Source organism: Aspergillus pseudotamarii (assembly GCF_009193445.1).
Source record: "Aspergillus pseudotamarii strain CBS 117625 unplaced genomic scaffold BDV38scaffold_7, whole genome shotgun sequence".
Taxonomy (NCBI): domain Eukaryota; kingdom Fungi; phylum Ascomycota; class Eurotiomycetes; order Eurotiales; family Aspergillaceae; genus Aspergillus; species Aspergillus pseudotamarii.
Window position 1 is genome coordinate 459,588 of NW_022475021.1, and position 21,272 is coordinate 480,859.

The window sequence follows — 21,272 nt, forward strand, 5'->3', positions numbered from 1 at the left end:
AAATAGGTCTAATTGACTGATATATGATGCATTTGGCGTTGGTAAATTTGGCAAACGTGTATTTGGTCTGTAAGCTAGATTTAGTCCGCCGTAAGTCTAGCCATAACGGCCAACGGAATAGCCGCGATGGTGGAGCCTTGGGTGGAGTGATCCATGAGTTATGATACGAGAATATAAATCTGTCTAAAGATACTGTACATTAGTGGTATATATATTGGACTCAGCCTCAGCAGGGTGCCGATATGACCAGCCATGTTCGGAAAGTCGCTCCGTATTAACGGAACTACAGGCTATTAAGATATTCAATGTCCCAGGGTATCAATCGGACATAACTATGTACAAAAATTGAGTGAGCGGTAGGATTGAACAAAGGACGACTAAATCTTATCGATACGTATGAAAACGATGATGGAAAAATGATACTGAAGTAGTAATGAGGCTGGCCTGTGGGGGAGGAGATTTTAGTTCTGTACTGACGCCATCCCCTTCCGTTCACTTAGCTGAGATTGATCATTCTCTTTATCCGGCTGTAATGTCCAACGGCTATAGTCCCCAGGCCGCGTAGATCCGTTAGGAATATGGAACCGCTTGTCAAAGCGGCTAAAGGTTAAGAGACAGAGAATCATGATCTCCAACACGAAGTTGAACACGTAGAAGCATGCCTTGGAGTCATACCAGGGGGGGTTGGTTGCAGGCCGGGGAGGGGACCAATTGACGCCAGCTTTGAACCCGGCGATGAGAATACATAAGCACGACGAGAGAACGACAATTGCAACTTTGCTGGTCGCCCCCCCTTGCCCGAAGGACTCTTCCTGTCGAGACTTTGGTAGGATAAATGCGATCAGGACCTGTGCAAGAGGAATACAGGTAAAGACGAGGAGATAGGTGATCGCTGCCAGTTGGACGTCGCGACATTGAGACCGTGTATGCATATCCAGTGTGTACAACGATACCACTGTGGATGTGATTACCATCACCAAGGCCCCGAGAATTAAGACGTAAAGAAGCTTGGAACCTTGGCGCAGGATTGGGTGCCAGCCGATGTGAGGCTGCTTGCTGCGGAGGATACGCTGAGCAAGGATAAAGTTGATGATGTATACGAGGAGAACCCCCGCATTGACAAAGATATTGGCGGCAATAGCGAGTCGGACATTTCGTTGTCGATTGGCCCAGACTATACGTAGGACAAGGGTTGTGATTCTTGCCATGCAGAACCCAAATAGCATCCCAGACATCACGAACTTGTGGCCCCGCCGGCGATTTTTCTGAAAAAGGGTCATGTTGGTAGCAGCGAATGCGATATACAAGACGAGGAAGACTGCGCATATCGGGACGTCAGGTATTATGGTTGGAAGGCCTCCCATTCCCGCTGTTGTGGACGCATATGGTCCGCCGCGAATTTGCAACGACGACGACATTTTTGGAAGGGGTTTTCTCGAAGGTCTGATGGCAGATGGTGGTGGAATATCATTGCATTTTCACCGTTGTAGCGAAAGGAGACATTCATTTGCGCTACCTGCCTTTAGTACTATATAAAGCGCTTCGCCCATTGATGCTGCCCAATCAGGATCGTGATTCGGACGAATTAGGGTTCCGCGGACCAAAATATTCGTCCGTTCCGACACGCAACCCTCACTTGAAACTTCAGTCTACCCACCACCACCATATATTCTCGCCCACCTGTTCCTTAGTTCGACCCAAAATTTCGGAGGTCGGTCTTTCAGATGTCTCCGTCCGACATACCCCGCTCCGGTCTCCGGAAAGGAACGAAAAGCTGCACCGAGTGTAGGTTAGTTTTAAAACTCTACAAGACCACATGTCTGATCCCGCAAGACAGGCAGACGACGGAAAGTTCGCTGCATTCGGATTCCTCGAGAAGCGGATACATGCCAACAATGTGAGGATCGAGGGGTGGCCTGTACTGCACAGGTATCGAACAGGGCGCGATCATCGCAACCCTCACGACTCTCGTCACGACTCCGCATCGCTCAGCTCGAATCTCAGGTCGCCCACTTAACAGGAATTGTAAACAACATCGAGCTCAAGCTCGGCTATAAACCGTCTCAGATCCCTAGCGGTAAAGATGACCAATTCTCGGACCCCGACGGCTCCGAAGGAGAAAGTAGTGGGTCGGATATTCCCATGGCTGAAAAAGCATCACACCTGCAATCGCTCTTCCAGAATGACTGGCTGAGTGCTGATCCATGTCAGCATGAGAAGCAGGCGGAGCAACGCACGGATAGAATCTTTGCGCAATTGTCGATCGATGTACGGCCCAAACTCCAGAACATGATTCCACCAAAGGATGAGGTTGCGGATATTGCGGGATCCGCTTACGATTGGCTGACCGTTCTTCATGCACTATTTCCACAACCACTGATGCTGGAGTCTCCCCAAGAACTACTAAACGGCTACGAGTCAATGTGTAGTCCCAATATAGACGTCATCATACTAGCTTCTTGGCTTCTTACGCTTGCCCTTACCGCACAGCAAATACATCCAGGGCGGGAAGGTTCCGATGTATATCTGAGAAAGTGCCAGAGAAGGTTTGAATTTTGCCAATCAATCATACACATAGTTGACGATACACTGCTCTGCCATGATCGATTGGTGGGAACTATTCAAGGCCTTGGGATGGCTTTACATTTCATTAGACTGTGAGCGTTACCCCGCAAGAAGAAGGAACGAGAAAGAAAGCAAGTGCCTTTTGTGCCATCTCCTTATCTACATGATATCTCTTCATCCCGGGTACTGTTTGGCTTTTATTACATGCTAACGGCCAGAAGTCAAGTAGGTCAAGGGCACTTTCAAAAGGCCTGGATTAAATTACGCCACATTATCGCGATAGCAGAGTTGATGGGCTTACCCAGAGTATTCCAAGCAATGCGCCTCAACCAGCCTACCTACACGGATGACACATCAGTTCACAAAGTCCACTTATGGCAAGCAATCTGTAATATAGAACGGCTAAATGGCATGATACTAAATCTTCCCCCGGGGACCGCACGGTATCAACTTACAACAGCTTCCCCACTTAATGCCGATGGCAGCATCCACCTCACAACCTATCTCACCAGACTTTTGAACATTTCTATCAAGGTTTACGATTTGGACGAATTCAGTGCTCCACATGAATCCAGTATGAAAAGGCAGATGGCCGCTCTGGAGATGGCTCAAGCCCTTGGAGAACTCGCGGGCCAGGCACCAGATACATGGTGGGCTGGAGGTGAGCGAGATCACATAACACCAGATGATATAGTACAGTTTTTGCACTGCTGTGTCCTCATGAGAGTCTACCTACCATTGGCGCTGAAGCAGAACCTCGGAGATGAGCTCGTGTATGCTCGGCTACCGTGCATGAATGCCTGTGAAGCAGTGGCTCGCCGGTATCTAGTACTCCGGAGAAAGCTTCCCGCAGGCCTGTTCATGTCTCGAATATTGGATTTACAGGCTCTTACAGCAGCATCCGTACTCCTTCTCCTTTCCCACCACGTCCGCTCAACAGACCGTCATAGCCTCCGTGTCGATATAAGCCACCTCCACGGAGTAGTCTCGGACGTCATCACTTTGATTGGGGAAAGGGCGAGAGACCCAACCAATTCAGAGCTCGCAGTAGAGGCATATAATACCCTTCGTGCTTTAGACCAACTCCTTCATCAAGACGACCGCACTGGCGAGGTTGAAAGATTAACAATTACAGTGCCGTTGCTGGGGAAGATACATGTCCGACGTAACAACCGCTCAGCTCCGCAATCCAGGGTAACTAACCAGCCGTCGTCTCAGTTAGAGTCAAGTATGGGTCTTCAAAAGTGGATTTCTGCATCACATCCACTAGAGGGTCAATCCAGCCTCGGCACGAACGTGCCCGTAAACGAGACTGATCCAACTCCCGACGAATGGCGGTTGACTGATCTTTCCTGGTCAGTTGAAGGCAGCCTTGATAACCTACTCGAGGATGCTTTCTTGAACGAAAGTATTGGGCAATATGTACACATTTGAAGCGTTGGCGCCCTCGCTGCAGGCAATGACTCTTTTGTTCATGCGTCTGCTGTTCGGTATATGGTCTTCTTTGCGACTCTGCTGTGGAAGTGACTGCATTGGAAGGCAGACACCAAGTTACACATATCGCTATTTCTCTATTCGCTACAATCAGTCAATACGCCGTACATCCCCCGACTTCCATTGTTACTACACCAGAATAGCCATGGCATTGATCAAATGCTGATGTTGAAAGCCCGGGCTAGGAACAATATGCGAATGGACATTTATAAAATTCAACATTATTGCCAATAAACCCCGCAACAAAGTAATGATATAAGTACGGAGTACGGAGTAGAGGAGTGTCCTTTCCATATAACACGTAGGCTCGGTCGCCACCTTTCCTCTACTATTACCAAGTAGCTCTTAACGCAACAACCCAGTGGACGATAATTGGAAGGAACATATCCCGATGGGCCTTAACTTGGACGCCCAACAGCGCCGCTTTTCTTATAATCATTGATCATAAAATGTTGATCAGAAATAGTCCAGCGCATTGATCCATTGGACCAGAATTGTTGGGTATTGACCAGACCTTAAGGTCCTGTATACTGGCAGGAAGATGGATATAAATCTTCATTCTCGCGTTTTTCCTTTACATGGGTATACGTATAAAATCATTAACACGGTGTGTCTCGATTGTCCATATTCTATTCAGACTCTATGATATTAATAATCTTAAATAGACTTCACTACCAATCCAGAGCCAAGAAGACCTTTATGGAAAGCCCTTTCTTGCGTTCACCTCACCCTTGATATTAGGAACCTTTGCCCAACGACCGGGGCTAACTTAACAAAGAGACCATCTTTCCTCTTATTTTACATATTAAACGAAACGAAAGAATTCAAGGGAAATAGTTTGAACCCGATCCTTTGTAATTAACATAATCAAGCGACGAGCCGGGGTAACTGCTAGGCTAATATAGATATGCTGATGTCGTAGCGGGTCTTTTTCCATAGCATCTAAAGCTTTCCTATCTAACCCTTTCTCAACGTTCTTCCTCACCTTTTTTTTTTTTTTTCGTTTTCCATTTTTTCGATATCGCAAAATGTCTCGGGCATGGATTGTTATCATTACATATCTATCGACCTTTGGTTGCTACCCAAGGGTTGCGGATGGGGGAAACAAATATCCTCCCTCGAGAATGTAGTATTCATATCTTATACTCAAATATTGCTGAGCTACAAGCCTCTCCACCAGGTTCCCCACACGAATCTTCGGTAGCACGAAGGTCACATTTTTTGAACAGGAAATGCTACTACAACCCTAGGGGCAGTGTTAATACCAATGAGAGCAAAGGGCGACAGACAAACCTGAACTTGAACTTATGTCTTGGATGGGATACGACCACGGAGAGCCTCATCGCACAGTCAAACGGACAAGGGCTTACACGAGGAGGGTGCGGCAAATGCACGTATGATGATTACATCCCGTCACACACGGGGGTTCTGTCGCGTTGGTGCACGAACGTAGCTGAGACCTCTAAAGTTCGGGTAAGGTTTAGCACTATCAAGGCTGCTGAGAAAAGGTTTCACATAAGTTCCAGGAATTGAAAAAAAAAAAAAAAAAAAAAAAAGGCAACCCATGCTCTAACTTCATGTCTCCATAGCCCCACTGTTGCGGACTGAAGAAGGATATCTGTATTGCTATCAGCATCGATCGAAAAAAAGCGCTCCAGGTAATCTCAACGCTTAGCTGTCAACACCACCCGGCCACCGATTGGAATCCCTAGCCTTATGCCAAAGGTTTCCACGTATTCCACCTTTCTATCCAGTGCACGGTCTACGATAACGGGGCGGGCGCCCGAACTGCCTTTGACTAGCGAATTCGCCCAAAAAGTTGTTGTGGTCTATATTTTTGAGATAGCCCCTGTTGTACTATTTTCTTGATCATTTGATAGTGAATCTAAACATGTGTAGACAGAATATCTACACCGTTGTCCTTCGAACATGACCATTGAAGGCCAGGTGGCGAGGATCCCAGTTTGGAGGAACTTCCTTGAAGAATATTGCTAGATTCCTGCTTTTCTTTTCAGCGTAATGTATAGAACCTATAATATCTGCCTTTACTATTAGTGATAATAGTTTCTTACGATGGGTAAACGAGGCCTTGTGCCGGCTTACTGGTGCAACATGTCTATCTAGTTTATCGATTGTACAAATCCGACATCAATCCCCTTCGTCTTTCCCCTGCCAACATTATTCTTAACATGTCAACAAACTTCCTATTAGGCAAGAAGATGTAGATAGACAGCAGTAAACGAGAAAAGGCGAAGGATAACAGCAAATAGCAAATGATATAGAGAAGCTCTTAGCACGTAACGCACGATGCCTAACAGACACTTGAGGCTGATTGAGTCAATGCTACCCTTGTGTCTGTTATAGTACATACATTCTATGGGAATGAAGGGGTTCTACCAAGCTAGGCGCGGTCAATAGCATATTCTTCACAGGAATCATTAGTACAAACTCCGTTGAAGAAAGACAACCAACAGAAGTCTGAGCACATCAAGAGCTTCAAGAACAGTATTGTCATGTTGCCAGGCTTCCGCTCTCTAAATTCCAGTACGCGGTTATACTCTTGTATGTATCCCAGCCGTCCATCCTGGAATTCCCGTCAATTAGATATTCTGCACACTCGGGCTTCCTGGTCGAGAACCACCTCCGAGGCCATTTAGACTTCCTGGTTGAGAGCCAGTTCCAAAGCATATTGCCTCCGCAGCCAGACGTCCGGAAAGAGGTTTGGTTTTGTCAGTTTCGGTGGTAATAATGATGTAGCAGTCATCTCCCTGGTATCGGCACTACTACGGTTAGTATCAATGTATCAAGATGATTTCTAGCCGTTTTCGTACCCTAGTGGCAGGCCGGCATACGACATCCCAATTATTTGGTCCTGTGTTGGGATTTCGGTCCGAAGCGACACATGAATGTCTCGGAGGATGTCCTTTCAAACTTTTAATCTTACATTTCTTTATGCAAGTCAGTCTCACGATTAGTGGTCGTCTTGTGGCTTGTGGCTGGAGTGACTAACACCTGGATACTGCTTTTTCTTCTTGGTGAATTGTTGATAGTCTTCAAGCTTTTGTGGTGGTCCCACCCCTTCTACCGGTGGTTCTAGGGGCTTGACTGCTTGGGGCTGTAATCCTCCTTGAGCTGACGGACTCCCTTGGACCGACTGGCCACCTGACGGAGGAGCGGCTCCCGCGAGGTTGGCGGAAAGGAAGGCCAGAATACACGCAGATACAATGGCGCTCTTCATCCCGAAATAAGCTCGAGCAGGTGAGGTGCAACAAAAGGGAAAGGTCAGGAGAAGTGGGCTACGGTTCTATATAGACATTCAGTAGGACAATCGCCTTTGACTTTTGAAAAATCCCTCTCCTAAAAAGAAGCACGACAGGTAGGAATATTAAAGTTTCTTGAATCGTACTGGGCGCATTAGGGTTCTGCTATATTCTCTCTCTTTGTACCTATCTTTGTGGCTTCTTTGTTACGCAGTATTTTGCAACGGCATAATAAAATAGATATGGGTGCCAGTAGCCGAGTATGAACCGTCAAGACATGGGGAATGGTAATGGGTATGGACACAAAGGCGTGGAATCCACCGAGATGCTATACGATGCTTGCCCGGCTCGAAGTGTGATACCCACCGTGATTATCTTGATTATCCCTGGAGCTTTGTCTGCGGAAGGCCAGCTCGACCAGGCTTGACTTATTCATTGTACTATTCATATCCTCGGGCACACCTTATACTTACCAATGACTAGGAGATTCACGCTCCGTCAGCTAATTTTCTATCTAGATCTACCGGTGTCGAGTGAAACAACCGGTACTCCTACTTTCCCCGGTTCTCAGTGGCATCGCTTGTGCCGAACATAGAACTCTAGCATAGAATACATCTAACTAGACGACGAGAAATCTGCCGCAATAAGTACCTATACTCCAAACCGTAGTGCGAACTGGTAGTCAAGGAATCCACCCAGAATCGGGCGCCCGGACTCTCATGATCCAGGGTGTTACAGGCTACGGAGTATTTTGTGCAGATATCCGAGCCTAGTAGAAATGCTTGATGAAAAAGTAAAAGTAGACGTAATTGAATACATTATTCCCACGAGAGCTGCCCTTCAAACCACCATTTCCGTGGTCACAGGAACGCGGATATTCGAGAACTTGGAAGTGGGACGTGAAATGGAGAGGGATAAAGATAGATAAGCAAAAAAAGACAACCGTCCCAGGTGAGGATCGAACTCACAACCTCCTGATTAACAGTCAGACGCGCTAACCAGTTGCGCCACCGAGACGAATCGTTGAAAAGCGCTGGGCTGCCTTGGCTTATGAGCCAAAAGAAGATTTGTATAGATCGTATACTTCGAATCACAATTTTTGTCCGCTTCCGCAACATCGTATCTGTACAACAATTCCAATTCACCAATATATTACGCACTATATCCACAACGGAAGGCATTGATCTCTTAGAAAAAGAGTAGATCCACATTCTTTCCCTGAATTTGATCTGGATAGAACAATCATTTCTTCAGTACCCTATCTCGATAATACGTAGGATAGAAAGAGTGAAAGATAAAAATATATAAAATAACCTCTACGACCTGTTTTACAGCTTGGATGGAGAACTTCGAAAGATATTCCCCTTGCCTATTCCAACGATGATTAGTCTTAACGGGCGCCAGTAAGGGAGATACAATAGAGACAAAGCAAGGCTAGCCATCGAATAGAATCCACAGAAATAGTAGGGCTTATGTATATGGTCTCACCAAACAAGATGGGAGTATATTGCTGGTCGTCTGAATAAGCAAGAAGTAATGTCACTTTGTGGGTCTGAGAGATCGTTGTAACTAAAACCTAGAAAGCAGGACTATAACACTGGGCACAGCCGTCAGAGTACTTGCCGTTGGATCTGTAATATTTCTCCCCCATGCTTCCCCAGAGCTAGCTGCAAGGGCAATCGCCCCTGGTGTTGTACATACCAGCCCAATCAAACCAACAATCAACCGGACATGTCGCACCGTCCGATCGGTGATATCGAACAGGATAATGAGTCTATTGAGCTGTCCAGACAGAATGCTCATATCCACCACGGCGCCTGTGCTCTGCGGACCATGTAGCGACAGTCCAGTTCCTTCATCAGCCATGGCTAGGGCAGGGAAATCGTTCAAGCCGTCGCCGATCATTGCCACCCTGAATCCATGACCATTCAATTGAGACATTGCCTTAGCCTTCTGAGATGGAGCGGCCGCAGACTGAAGGATGTCAATTTCGCCCAACTCTTTGTAGACGCTTTGGGCTCCGTGTATATACTGGCACTTACTGCTTTATAGGTAATCCTAATATCTTCACAGTATTACCAGATAAGCAAGCCGCTAAGGGGACTTGACTAAGTTTGTACGTCTGCCTATATTCGGGCGCCTTCCATGAGAATCGTGCCGCGGAACGTATTCCCATATTGAATACATTGTACTGCTAAAGCATGTTGCCAACCGAGTTGGGAAAACCTAGCCGTCAGGACCACATATGATGGCTGGGTGTATTTTATATCCCGATTTTGAGATATGACTTTCATCTCCACTGACCACGATTTGGATAAACCTCATTCTGGTAGTGTGGTTGAGAGATCACTCTTTGGAAGCGTCGCGTGTGTTGTCACATCCTCAAGCCTTAAGTATATATATATGTTCAAGAGCCATCAATTAATTTTACGCACGTGAAACAAATAGACTATAGGTGATACACCAGGTACGGAGGTAGAATTGATATAACCTCCAGACAAGGGCAACAATGCATTATATCTCTGACACCAGTATATCCCCATTACCGCCAATCTCATAAATGAACTAGGCTACACCTGGCATTCCAGAGAGCGGACAACCACAGTTGGTAAGTTGAGAACAGAAATATTGCTAAATATATATTTCCCTTGCTAGCCATTATGATATGTCTCTCCCTCTGTAGCGATATCACCCTGGTATCCCACCTTTCGCACTACCTCGCCTGGAGAAAAAGCCTTATTGTATGTCTTAAACAGGGCAATAATAACAGAGGGGATAAAATTGTAGAAAAATGTATACTTTGCGGATAGGGCCTCCAGGTTTTGCAAAACATATATTTAAGGCCCCAAAACTAATCGAATATCTATCTAAATATGATTGATATTCAGCTCTAGTTTTAGTACTTTGTACGGAATGTTTCTTCTTTCATTTACCCTGAGCCTTAATCAGGTCCGTCCTGCGTTCCTTCTCCGGAGTTAGCTCGGTGGAGAGGCCCACGCTGGAGGAATCAATAGGGCCATAGGCCCTGGTATGGTTGCATTGGCCCCTGGGACCCACCGTCTAACTAACCAATGATCAAGGTATGAAGATGGACTAAGATTACGATCCCCGCTGTCAATATGTAACACGCTATCTTATCTAGGGCAATCGCAATCTGTCCGGCCCATTTACTAAACGGCTAGGGCTTTCTTGGCAGAACTGGGAAATGAGGTCGGTCCCTCCGCACCCTCCCACGAGGTTCCAATTTTTTGACAGTCTGGCCGAAACTCACGGCCTGGGGAATTTGTTGAGGATTTGACATGGGTTTTAGTCTTTGCATTCTGTTCCGATAATCATAGCATGACCCCGGGACAATGTCATCCCTCTTCTTACGACGCACCCGCCAGCGACTCAAATCAGTCATCGCTGCCTCCGTTATTCTAGCTACCATCACGGTTTTTCTTCTCTCGAGAACCAATTCTCCTCAGGCGCACGTTGAAACCGTCACTTTTCCTTCGTCTTCAGGACCCGGCGTTGTCGCGAATAATGATAAGAACTCCAGCAACTGTTATGTGGACCTGGAACTCCTAAGATCACACGGATACAACTCTTCCGCAGAGTACAGACGATGGGAGATCGCAGTACGGCGTTCACAGAGTCACAATAACATTTCCGATACTCTAAATGTCCCCGTGCCAAAGTTTGAAATACTCGACCTAGACACCGACGATGATCGGATCTATCTCCCGGAAACCCAATGTGTTCCAACCGCCACGATCGAAGCCCCCGCGCCGAAAGCACGAGCGGACGCATCGCATATGATGTTCGGTGTTTCGACCTCCCTCGAGCGACTGAGTGACTCGCTAGGCCCATTCGCACACTGGGCGGGAGGAACAGGGGCCCGGATCTTCGCCATGGTCGACGTTGTGCCCCAGAAGGAAAAGTTGAAGGTTCTGAATCGGGCTCAGGAACTGGACATCAAGCTGACCATCATCGAGTCGAAGGAAGAATGGCTGGACCGATACTTCCGCTTGACCAAGGTACTCTGGGAGAATCGCGATGCCCATACACAGTGGGCGGTCATCATCGATGATGATACCTTTTTCCCGTCCATGTCGAACCTCGTCGAGAGACTCGCTACCTATGACGCTACCAAGCCGTATTACATCGGTGCCCCGACCGAGAACTGGGGACAGATGAATATCTTTTCTTTTATGGCGTACGGAGGTGCGGGAATATTTCTTTCTATCCCCTTGCTTCAGCAGATGAATGAGGTCTACAACGTATGTTACGCGTTCAAAGATCACGGTGATAAGCGGATCTCTCAGTGCATCTATCAACATACCACGACCAAACTCACCTGGGAGCGAGGACTTTTCCAGGTGGACTTTGGGGGCGACGTGACTGGCTTCTTTGAATCTGGCCGGCCGTTGCCACTTTCCATACACCATTGGAAGTCCTGGTATGATGTGGACGTGGTTGCTCTCGGTAGGGCAGCTGCCGTCTGCGGCGACGACTGTCAGCTTCGGCGGTGGCGCATATCGGATCGATGGTATTTTATCAATGGGTTCTCTCTTGTTCAATATTCCTCGCCTATGAACGATATGCTCGGTATGGAGCAGACGTGGGATCCCAGTGATTGGGCTCGTGAGCAGGGCTACGCATTCAGTTTAGGACCGTTGCGCCCAAAGGATGAAAAGAAGGTGTCTTTCCGTATGAAGAGCGCCGTCCTCGAAGGACAGAGACTCCGGCAGATTTATGTCCACGAGCCAGACTCAGGGAGCCCTCGGATATTGGAGGTTGTTTGGAGTGTGACGGACGAGTAGGTGGGTTCTTTGGTTCTTTCATCATTTTCTCATGACGTTTCTTCTTGCATACTCTGCTGTAGGTATGTTGTACTTATTTATTGGACCGACATAGAGCCGTGGTCATTATAGGATGAATTCTCTCTTAATTGTACAGACAACATTGTATTTCATGTGAACTTACAATTAGGTGGCGGGCTTCTCTATAGGTTTCCAACATGAAGGTCATGAGTATCCGACACAGCATGTAATGGGACGTACGGGAAGCAGACAGTAGTGAGCATGCTAGAAAGCTCCCAGAATATCAAGCATGGCACTGATACCTTCAAGGAAACCCTGTTGTTCATGCCGACAATTTATTGTGATGCCCATCGAAACATAGAGGTACCATGGGGGTAATCCATCGGTAACAAGATAGATTACTGAAATACACATGTCATTCCATTTCTTTTTTCGTGGGATCTTCGCGTAATGGAGTGTATATATTACTGTAATTTGATTGTCTTGGCAGTCGCAACTCGCGCGTCTGTCAGGTAACTTCAAGTTTGTTGCCCTTCCATTTGCATAGAAGCGTTATTGCCACTCACATCTTCTACTATTACACAGTGGCATACACCTTATATCGCTGTAGCCAGGGCGAAGCTCCTGCGTACAGTTCTCTTGTTCGAACATGAACCAACGAAGCACATGACCGGCCGGTCCGATAAGTGTACCATTTTGGGTGGGTATATACAGGGATCACGGCAGCAAAAGCCAATGAACGGTACATATTCCATTGGCCCTGCCAGGCTGAAGCACCAGTGTGTCGCCGATCGGCGGCTAAGAACCGAAAAAAGACTGACAGTGCTGAGGGCCAAGAGACTAATGCGTGGATCGAAATCGAACTTGAGCCCTAGCGTGACATCCGGACTGATGTCATTGGTCGTTCACCTTTGGTCCATGCTCACCTCCCCTGCGTTTAGGGAAGGGAATATGAAGCTAAGAGCAATTAAAGGGACAAAAGACCCCCATGTTCATTGTTCGTTGTAGCCGCGGGCGCCAGCCCGGCCGCATCCATTCTGGTTTCTCTCTTCCATTCTCCCACGTCCTGGTGTGGGAAACGTTCACACAATGCATACCTTCACTAGCCGGAGACTAATCGCCGCTTTGTTACTTGTTTGTATTGTGCTGTGGTTTTCATGCTTTAGAAATGGTGACGGCTCCTGGATTGGTGCCTCCACGACGACTCCAACCGACTCCGATGCGTTGCTTGACAGCAGGATCAGAAACTCTACCCTAGGGGTACGTCTACCATCATCTTCGCGCGTCCCACTGGAGAAGACTAACAGATGTCATTATTTAGTTCCAGAAGATTTTCGCAATCGGTTTCAAGGAGCGCACCGATAAGCATGATGCGATCACATTGGCGGCATCCTATACCGGGCTGGAAGTAGACTGGCTTGAAGGTGTCCGAGCCGCCAATATCCCTCCGAAAGCATATCCAGCTGTTCGTCCACCTTGAATCTGTCCTCCACTTTACCTCCCTGACAAGTGACTAGGCATGGACGGAGGAGAAACATCGTGATAAACCGGCTGAGCTCGGAAGCTGGCGCGCGCATATGAATGCTCTACGGCAGTATGTGATCGTTTGGTGAAATGAATAGCGGGCTTCGCACTAACGCAGCCATCGGGTGTCAATAGTATCGTGGAGAAGAAGATCAGCAGCGCTGTCCTTATGGAAGACGATTCCGACTGGGATGTGAACATCAAGGCCCAAATGGTCGAATTTGCTCGGGGCACTAGGGCGCTTCAGGGAACGGATGGTGTTCCCTTCTCCCCGTACGGCGATAGCTGGGATATGCTATGGCTAGGGCACTGTGGTATAAATTTGCGAGGAGACCCAAAGTTCTATGTGATTCCGAACGATTTGACTGTTACACCGCGACCCCACCAAAACGAGTTTGTTCGTCCTGGACTGGCAGAGGACCCTAGTTTCGAGAACCACCGCCTTATATTCCATGCGGATAATGCGATCTGTTCATGGGCTATGGCATTTACCTACGAAGGCGCCCGCAAGGCACTCACTGCGTTATCATACGTCGGGATCGATGAGCCGGTTGATCTAGGCTACAACTTCCTTTGCACTAATATTCTGCACGTTCCGTATGCATGTTTGTCGTCGCATCCTAGTATCATGGGGACCTGGGCGCAACGTGGTCCGGCTTCGCGGGACTCAGATATTACTGACGGCGACGATACATGGCACGAAGCCAGCTCGCGGTCTCTCACCTATAGCACTATGCTGAACATTCTACCGCTTGCCAATAATAAGACCACAATATCCGCGACGTGGGACGATGTCCCAGCGCCGAAAATTGATATTGCGACGTTTAAGATACCCAGTGGTTATTTGTACACCCCCCATCCTGCATGAATGTTCATCATGTTTGCACCTTGAATTTCCCTATTTATTTTTTTTATCTTATTTAGATATTATTTCTAAGTATGTACTGGACTGATGTGATGTGATAACTCGTTGCAGTAATGACAATACCTTGATAGATCAACTCAGAATTTGTTTCCAGAACACCACCGGAAGCGCTGAACTTAGATTCTGGCCATGCCCTGTGATCTCTGGTTCTCTATGGACAACAGATCTAACCTTGAGCATAGCACTGTTTAATAAAGTAGGGAGAAGGGCCGTCGAGCCCTTCTAGACGATCATCGCTCAGATAATTTTTGTTCCGTTCTATATGTTTCCTCTCTGGGTCTCTCCAATTTAGATCAAAGGGACGAAGACAAAGAAGTGATATATCTGGCAGCAGGGAACCATAGACCCTAATGACTTCACCGGTGTCGAGGAATTCGTACAGCTTCGTACTCTATGGAAGCTTCATGTAAGCCCGCATGCCGTTTCCTCAACTCAGCCTTTGTTGCTTCTCTATTTCCTCAGAGGATGAGCTATGAAATATAGAGCAGTGTTAGCCCATGATTAGAACCCAAAAAATAAAAAATAAATAAAAAAAAAAAAAAAAAAAAAAAGACAGAGAGAGAGAGAGAGAAGAAAAGAAAAGAAACGAAAGAAAGCAAGCACTTCAGAGCCTGCAATAAGCGAGATGGTAATACCATTGCACATACTGCGAGTGCTCTATGTCACCGAGGATCAGGTTATGGGCTTGGCTGGTGTATCTCTGGTTCGTGGTTGCCCTTGATAATGACATGTCAAGAGTTCGTACGGCCGGAGTGGTAGTGGTAGTTCAGTTGGTATACGGGCACCCATCGTGTCCCCAATCCGTGGCTATTAAAGCAGGCGTCGAATGATGGAAATCTTGGCGAGGCAAGCAGAGACACGCTAGCCAAACATGGTCATCCTCAGATACTAGGTCTGATCAACGCAAGACGGCGCGGAATCGTCGTTAGGGCATGGGGCTAGCGTTAGTATAGTCCTAGGCGGATGTCCTATGCCCTGATGAAGTCCCTTTCGCAAGGCTATAGAGTTCATATCATATGAATATTGTTTTGCGTTTTCCTTACGCCCTGGCACTGAATCGCTCATTAGCTGGCAGAATATCATCCACTAGTAGAAAACCAATGAAGAACGACCTTCCCTGGCGGTTGGGGAAAAAACCTCAGACAAAGGAAAAATAAAGCCACTGACTAGCACAATTCGTATATCGACCCACCTCATCTTTCATCCTTAAAAAGTCTCATGGCCAGTCTTCCAAACCTGGCTATAGATATTTCCCGTTTCGAGTTCCACAAGCCATTAACGCCACAGTTTCTCAACCATACACACACATATATATGCCCAATTGCCGAAAGTAGGAAGCCGTTGGGGTCGTGCGAAGCAATTTGGAGCGACTGAATCGTATAAAGTGACAACGATCTTTGATCTGGAATATTTCATTTTCACAACTCTCGATGTCGACATACTGATAACCTGCCTAATCTGAAGCGTCATATCGGCTTGCGCTGGTTCTTTGACTCACCGAACGTAGGGCATCGCTATTGCTTCTTCCCTTTCTTCTCATTCAAAATGGTTGCCAATTCTTATCAATCCACACGAAACGCACTCTTGATCGCAGAGATCGTCGCACTGATCATTGAAAATGTTGACACCGCCTCAGACCTTTTGGCCTGTGCCCGCGTGAATAGTATGTGGATGATACCGGCTTTGAAGAAACTATATCGGGGCTCCCTGAGCGACATGCAATTCCGTACGCCTGGCATTGCATTACTCAATAGTCTCTTTGTAGCATCACGCCAGCGCTTTGTCCGGAATATGAGCTTTGTGAAGCATCTTCTCGTTGCTCCAGAGCAGCCAGCATATACTAATTGCGGAGGCTCATGTGGTAGGCCTAGGTGCTTTGAGAAACCCCGCTTGATGCGCTATCGCCATCGGTGGGAGCTTTTTCTGCGGGCACAGCCAAGAGGACCCACAAGCATCATGATCCCGTTTGAGCTTGTGGGTCATCATTTAGAGTACATCTCGGACTACCTTGGTCAAGAATCCGTCGAATTTTTGGCCATTAATAACCATGACTGTACGCACATAGTATGCTACCCCAAAGTGGGCCGCCCCGATGTGAGTCCTGTCCGATTCATGACTGTAGTATATGAGAAACTTGTCTAAACCCCACAGGAGCAATTTCCAAACCTCAAAGCCCTCACAGTTTATGTGTCGGAAGAGGACCCTGCAATAGGTGGTCTCTGTCGATTGCTTATGATCCGTGACTTGGAGTTTGTCCACGTCGAAGAATGGGATGGCCGTGAACGTAACGATATCGCGAGGGAAATCATGCCACACCTCGAAAAACAAAAAAACCTCAAAGCGTTGGCACTAAATACCAACGGTTCTGACAGCCCCCCAGTAGGAGAGGAAGGAGAATCCCTATGGCCAAAACTAAAATCGTTGTACATTCGGCGTGTGAACGAAGATTGGTTCGTGCAATTACCTAAATTCAAGGAGCTGGAACTCCTCATGCTGCTGCCGCATTACAACATCAGTATATTTAGCAGCAGCATCCTAGCCGAAGCGGTCGCGAAATGCAAGAATCTACGGTCCATTTATATCCCAACCCTCCGCCTTGGCAGTGTTAATGATGTTGATCAGAACATACACCTCTTGCTGGATGTCGCGCGTGGCTGCCCGCTTTTACAAAAGCTTTACGTGGCGGACTTTGGGAACATGGAGGTGAGGGAACCCTTCTTATTGGACCTAGTGAAAGCTCTTCCTCGCTTGGAATTCCTGAAACTTGGTTTGGTGTCCCGCGTGTATGGTACAGAGCTCCAAGATATTGCACGCCACTGCCCACGCCTGACCTTCCTTGAGCTGGTTGGCGCGAAATTATACATCTCTCTAACGCAGATGACGCGAACACTTCCATTGCACCACCTGGAAATCATGTGCTTTGAGAAGATATTCTTCAAGAGACCACTGCACATCGGGCGAGGGGCCAAATTCCAGACTCTTGTTACTGAGTGGAGCAGGATATTCCCGAAGCTTCAAATGAAGCCGTGTGTGAATGAATGGGAGATCGCTCCCGTCATGATGGAGAGATTAGATGGAGGGGGAACCATCTGGGAGAGTAGCGAGGAGGAGCCATTGTTTCCAGATACTGATGACGAAGAAGCCGATTATGAGTGGAGATGGGTAAACTCGAAGCTGTGGGAAGCTTTGAAGTATGGGGAATACAATGAGTATACTGTTAAAAAGCGCCAATATTTGTGGGACATTAATCTGCAAATCGAGACGATTGGTTGGCCTATGATCCCTTCAGCGGCATTTATCGATCCAAATTTGTACTCTACGTGATCGCTTGTGGAGGGGCAGCAGGATAGGGTTCTCCCGGCTTTCTTTCCCATGCGCTCAAGGCAAGGCTAGCGCTTGCCACCACACAAGGCCGAAACGTCCGGATCTATACCTGTCCTTGTGTTTATGGGCGCCCGAGAAAAAAAAACTAATCAAGTTTATTGGCCGCCAATTGTAATGAATAACTTGCCAAAGTCACTACACGATATCTCGCTTGGGTTGTTCATAGCTATGAGAAGAGAGGTGGGAGACCTATTACGTAGTATTCATTCGGACACGTCTGCTAGACAGCACACAGACCCGAATGAAGCTTGCACTCGTCCTGTATGCAGTACATGAATGATAAATACGGTGAGGCTAAAGATGTCTATTGACAGCTTTTGGTCTGTATGGATAGGCACTTAAGAGAAATATGGGTAACACGGGAGTAATCCATGACGGGCCCTCTATACTAAAGTATGTCGTACGTAAGAGACAAAGCTGGCACTCGCATTCTTGAAGCAAAGCAGACAGACTCGGCAGGCTAAACGAAAAGAGAAAATAGAGACCCAGAATAGGCAGAAAAGAAACAGCATTACAAAATAAAAGATAGAGAAGATATATCATTAACAACCATATGTGTCCATGATAGCCCTGAATGAAGGGTCCTGCAGAAGTTGTGTTGCGGTAGGACGTTTCTCTGGGCAGTAAGTAAATACTCTGGACATAAGGGAGTGTACATGTTCCCGCTCAGCGGGATCAGCGTCGGGGCGGTAACGTGCAATTGTTGATGCGAGACTAAACTCTGGATCTGGCGGTTGACTCTGATCATACCAAGAGTCAAGGCCTCCGGGATGAGTGTAAAGGCCCATCCACTGCTCAGGGAATGGACCTAAACACCTGATAAGATAGTTCCAGCTACGAAAAGGCGGAAAACGAAGGTAAAGTACTCCGAAGATGACCATGTAGCTCCACATATCGCAGGCAAAGCTTGGATCTTTCTTGTGAAGTCTCTCTGGGGAACAAAACTGCACAGGCGGATAGCCGCGTGGAATCGTGGGGTCGCCAAGTTTCATGGCCAGACCAAAGTCACTGAGATAGAATTCCTCTGTGCGTAAATTGTCAGGGACCTCAACAGGACGAACAAGTTCTCCCTGCTTCCAGAGATCGACATGTGGTATGATTTGTCTTAATGGTCGACCGAGTACCTCGTACTTAGCACTTCTGGTGAGATTGTGGAGTGGAGCCATCCCCCACATACAGTTCCTCTCATTCAAATCTATCGAACAATAGTCAGAATACAGACCAACAGGAAAGAGACTGGGAGACAGAGTTTGCTCACCACGGTGTACAATTCCAGCTTTGTGTAAACTTTCCACGGCCTCTAACAATTGCCGGGCAGCGTACATACGAGTAGCCATGGGCATGTTTCTGAGGATGTGAGAGTTAAGGCATGGACCCATTAGTGGAAACACTAGGGCCCTATGATGACACCCGTTTCCAGGCAGGAGAAAGGTGTCCAAATATGTCACAAGGTGAGAGGTATCCTGCACATTCTGAATGATTTCGTTCTGCATGTGGAATTCATTGTCTGTCCACTCTCCGGTAGCCATGACTTTGAGAGCTACATCTCTCTTATCTTGAAGGTCGTGGGCCATCCAGACCGTGGAGCCACCGCCCGAGCCCATTTTATTCTCTACCAAGTATCTCCCATTGAGAAGTTCTCCAAGACAAATGGGATAAAAGACATGTGAGGTTTCTTTTATATCGTACTTATGCCAGGGCTCGACAACCTCTTCGAGGTCCAGTTCCTCATCTTCATTGCGCACAAAGTCACCGAATTCTGCTGTGTCATCATCCTTGCAGCATCGGGGCGCTGCCGCCGTTATCGTCATACCTGGTACGTCAATCGAGAGCTTTTTGCTGCCAGTTATCCTTGGCGAGCATGTATCGATATCGGAGGGGGTGATAGTGAAGTTATTTAGGGTGCAAGATTGGTCTGTCATAGAAGGCCGCACCAACCTACGGCTAGTCGGGGAGGGGATAGAGTACAACGAGAAAAGATTGATAATGGGAGGGAAGTTCTATCCCAAAGTTACATATATACTCCGTACTATACTGGTATTAATATTTTGTTGTGTCCGAATTTATGGAGTACGTGAAAGAAAGAGTGGTGGAGAAAGAAAAACAGCCCGTTTTCAGTTGGCCAAGAGAAGAATGGAATATATTACGGAAATACATATGTAATTTTATGATTCAATGATAAAGCCGGCCATAGTACGGTATATAATACTGTAATGCGATTTTCTTGGCGGGTCGAAACCGAACCGCACGGTTATTCGGTCAGGTGACCTTGAGCTTCGTTCCATGTCGTAGGGTGATTACTAAACACCACCATTTCCCATGTTGTATTAGACCTATGAGGATCGGTATTCGATCATAGGTTCAAAACATAGAGCGAGGGTTCCCTTGTTGCCTCGATACGGACGGATCCTTTTATTATTAGCCTCTAACAATCATTCCTAAGCGCCGACCCGTTTCTCTAGTACTTGGGCATGCTTCTGACGCCGATCTGTTTACGATTTTGCAGGGCTATCAGATCGATTGGGGGATGGCCTCCCGAGTTGCAACAGTTTTGACATGCTAAGGCAGCTAGACAATAAAAATTGACCGGGGGCAAACTTGAAAAAGTCTCAATAGGCGCCCGCGAATACAGCACGAACTGGAACGGGCGCCTTGGGCGACGCTCGTCATCCGGTACCCCGTCAAAATTCACATGCATGCTATCTTCAGAGGGCTATGCGCAAGTAAAATTCGGCCAGGAGGAGGGAATCTACGCTCTTCGACTAAGTATAGGGTTCTGATCAAGACCCGAGGCAAGCCAAATGCTTGCAGGACAACCATGTGCTACTCATTGATCGTAGTAGCAGGGCGGCATGTGAAACAATTTGCACAAAGGAAATGCCATCTTCTGCCAATCAACCACAATATATGCAATAGAAATACACCAGTACTACCCCGGTTGAAGGCTTGGAGAATATAAGGCTTTGTATGGATGGCTTCCCGTTCACCCTTCGGCTCCTGAAGGACTAGAACATACTGCATGATTTGCCTAACTGCTGATTTTGAGGGAGAGCAGAGGCGTCTCTCAACCCTTCACCCCTGGCTGGTTCAATCGAACATATAATACTTATCCTTCCTCCTTATCAGGATCAATCTAATTTTGTTTACAGAGATCTCCAAAATGTTTACTGCGAGCAATTCAGCGCTACCTTCCCCCTATCCAGCCTTACAATTCACTTCTAGCATTCAGCCCTCTGAAAAAGTCTCTTCCTTTCTCAGTCCGCTTCTGCTAGTCTTCTAGAACATCCCTCATCATGTCCTTTCCCGATTATCTCC

General features: G+C 47.2%; 7 protein-coding genes and 1 non-coding gene across 8 annotated transcripts; 4 read left to right on the top strand and 4 right to left on the bottom strand.

Moving 5' to 3' along the window:
* Positions 1–56: 56 nt before the first annotated feature.
* On the bottom strand, positions 57–1,541 carry BDV38DRAFT_237263 (uncharacterized protein). The gene has a single exon (XM_032053556.1). It carries the CDS (start codon positions 1,416–1,418, stop codon positions 462–464), a length of 957 nt encoding a protein of 318 aa, XP_031917705.1. The 5' UTR covers positions 1,419–1,541; the 3' UTR covers positions 57–461.
* Positions 1,542–1,714: 173 nt separating this feature from the next.
* Positions 1,715–4,467, top strand: BDV38DRAFT_237264 (transcription factor domain-containing protein). Its single transcript, XM_032053557.1, has 3 exons — positions 1,715–1,789; positions 1,842–2,657; positions 2,787–4,467. Exons 1-3 carry the CDS (start codon positions 1,725–1,727, stop codon positions 3,997–3,999), a joined length of 2,094 nt encoding a protein of 697 aa, XP_031917706.1. The 5' UTR covers positions 1,715–1,724; the 3' UTR covers positions 4,000–4,467.
* Positions 4,468–6,712: 2,245 nt separating this feature from the next.
* On the bottom strand, positions 6,713–9,260 carry BDV38DRAFT_278997 (uncharacterized protein; the record flags this gene model as incomplete). Its single annotated transcript, XM_032058883.1, has 4 exons — positions 6,713–6,839; positions 6,891–6,982; positions 7,070–7,363; positions 9,021–9,260. 4 exons carry the CDS (start codon positions 9,258–9,260, stop codon positions 6,713–6,715), a joined length of 753 nt encoding a protein of 250 aa, XP_031917707.1.
* Positions 8,263–8,336, bottom strand: BDV38DRAFT_t47. Its single transcript has one exon. It is a non-coding gene; the product is annotated as a tRNA-Asn (tRNA).
* Positions 9,261–10,531: 1,271 nt separating the features above from the next.
* Positions 10,532–12,505, top strand: BDV38DRAFT_237269 (uncharacterized protein). The gene has a single exon (XM_032053558.1). The coding sequence runs from the start codon at positions 10,673–10,675 to the stop codon at positions 12,122–12,124; it is 1,452 nt and encodes a 483-aa protein (XP_031917708.1). The 5' UTR covers positions 10,532–10,672; the 3' UTR covers positions 12,125–12,505.
* Positions 12,506–13,131: 626 nt separating this feature from the next.
* Positions 13,132–14,660, top strand: BDV38DRAFT_237270 (uncharacterized protein). Its single transcript, XM_032053559.1, has 4 exons — positions 13,132–13,384; positions 13,446–13,589; positions 13,642–13,718; positions 13,784–14,660. Exons 1-4 carry the CDS (start codon positions 13,214–13,216, stop codon positions 14,514–14,516), a joined length of 1,125 nt encoding a protein of 374 aa, XP_031917709.1. The 5' UTR covers positions 13,132–13,213; the 3' UTR covers positions 14,517–14,660.
* Positions 14,661–16,519: 1,859 nt separating this feature from the next.
* Positions 16,520–16,795, top strand: BDV38DRAFT_237273 (uncharacterized protein). Its single transcript, XM_032053560.1, has one exon. The coding sequence runs from the start codon at positions 16,530–16,532 to the stop codon at positions 16,713–16,715; it is 186 nt and encodes a 61-aa protein (XP_031917710.1). The 5' UTR covers positions 16,520–16,529; the 3' UTR covers positions 16,716–16,795.
* A 1,704-nt stretch (positions 16,796–18,499) lies between these two features.
* BDV38DRAFT_268422 (kinase-like protein) lies at positions 18,500–19,768 on the bottom strand (the record flags this gene model as incomplete). The annotated part of the gene is made up of 2 exons (XM_032056767.1): positions 18,500–19,152; positions 19,216–19,768. The coding sequence occupies 2 exons, from the start codon at positions 19,766–19,768 to the stop codon at positions 18,500–18,502; spliced, it is 1,206 nt and encodes a 401-aa protein (XP_031917711.1).
* Between the last annotated feature and the right edge of the window lie 1,504 nt (positions 19,769–21,272).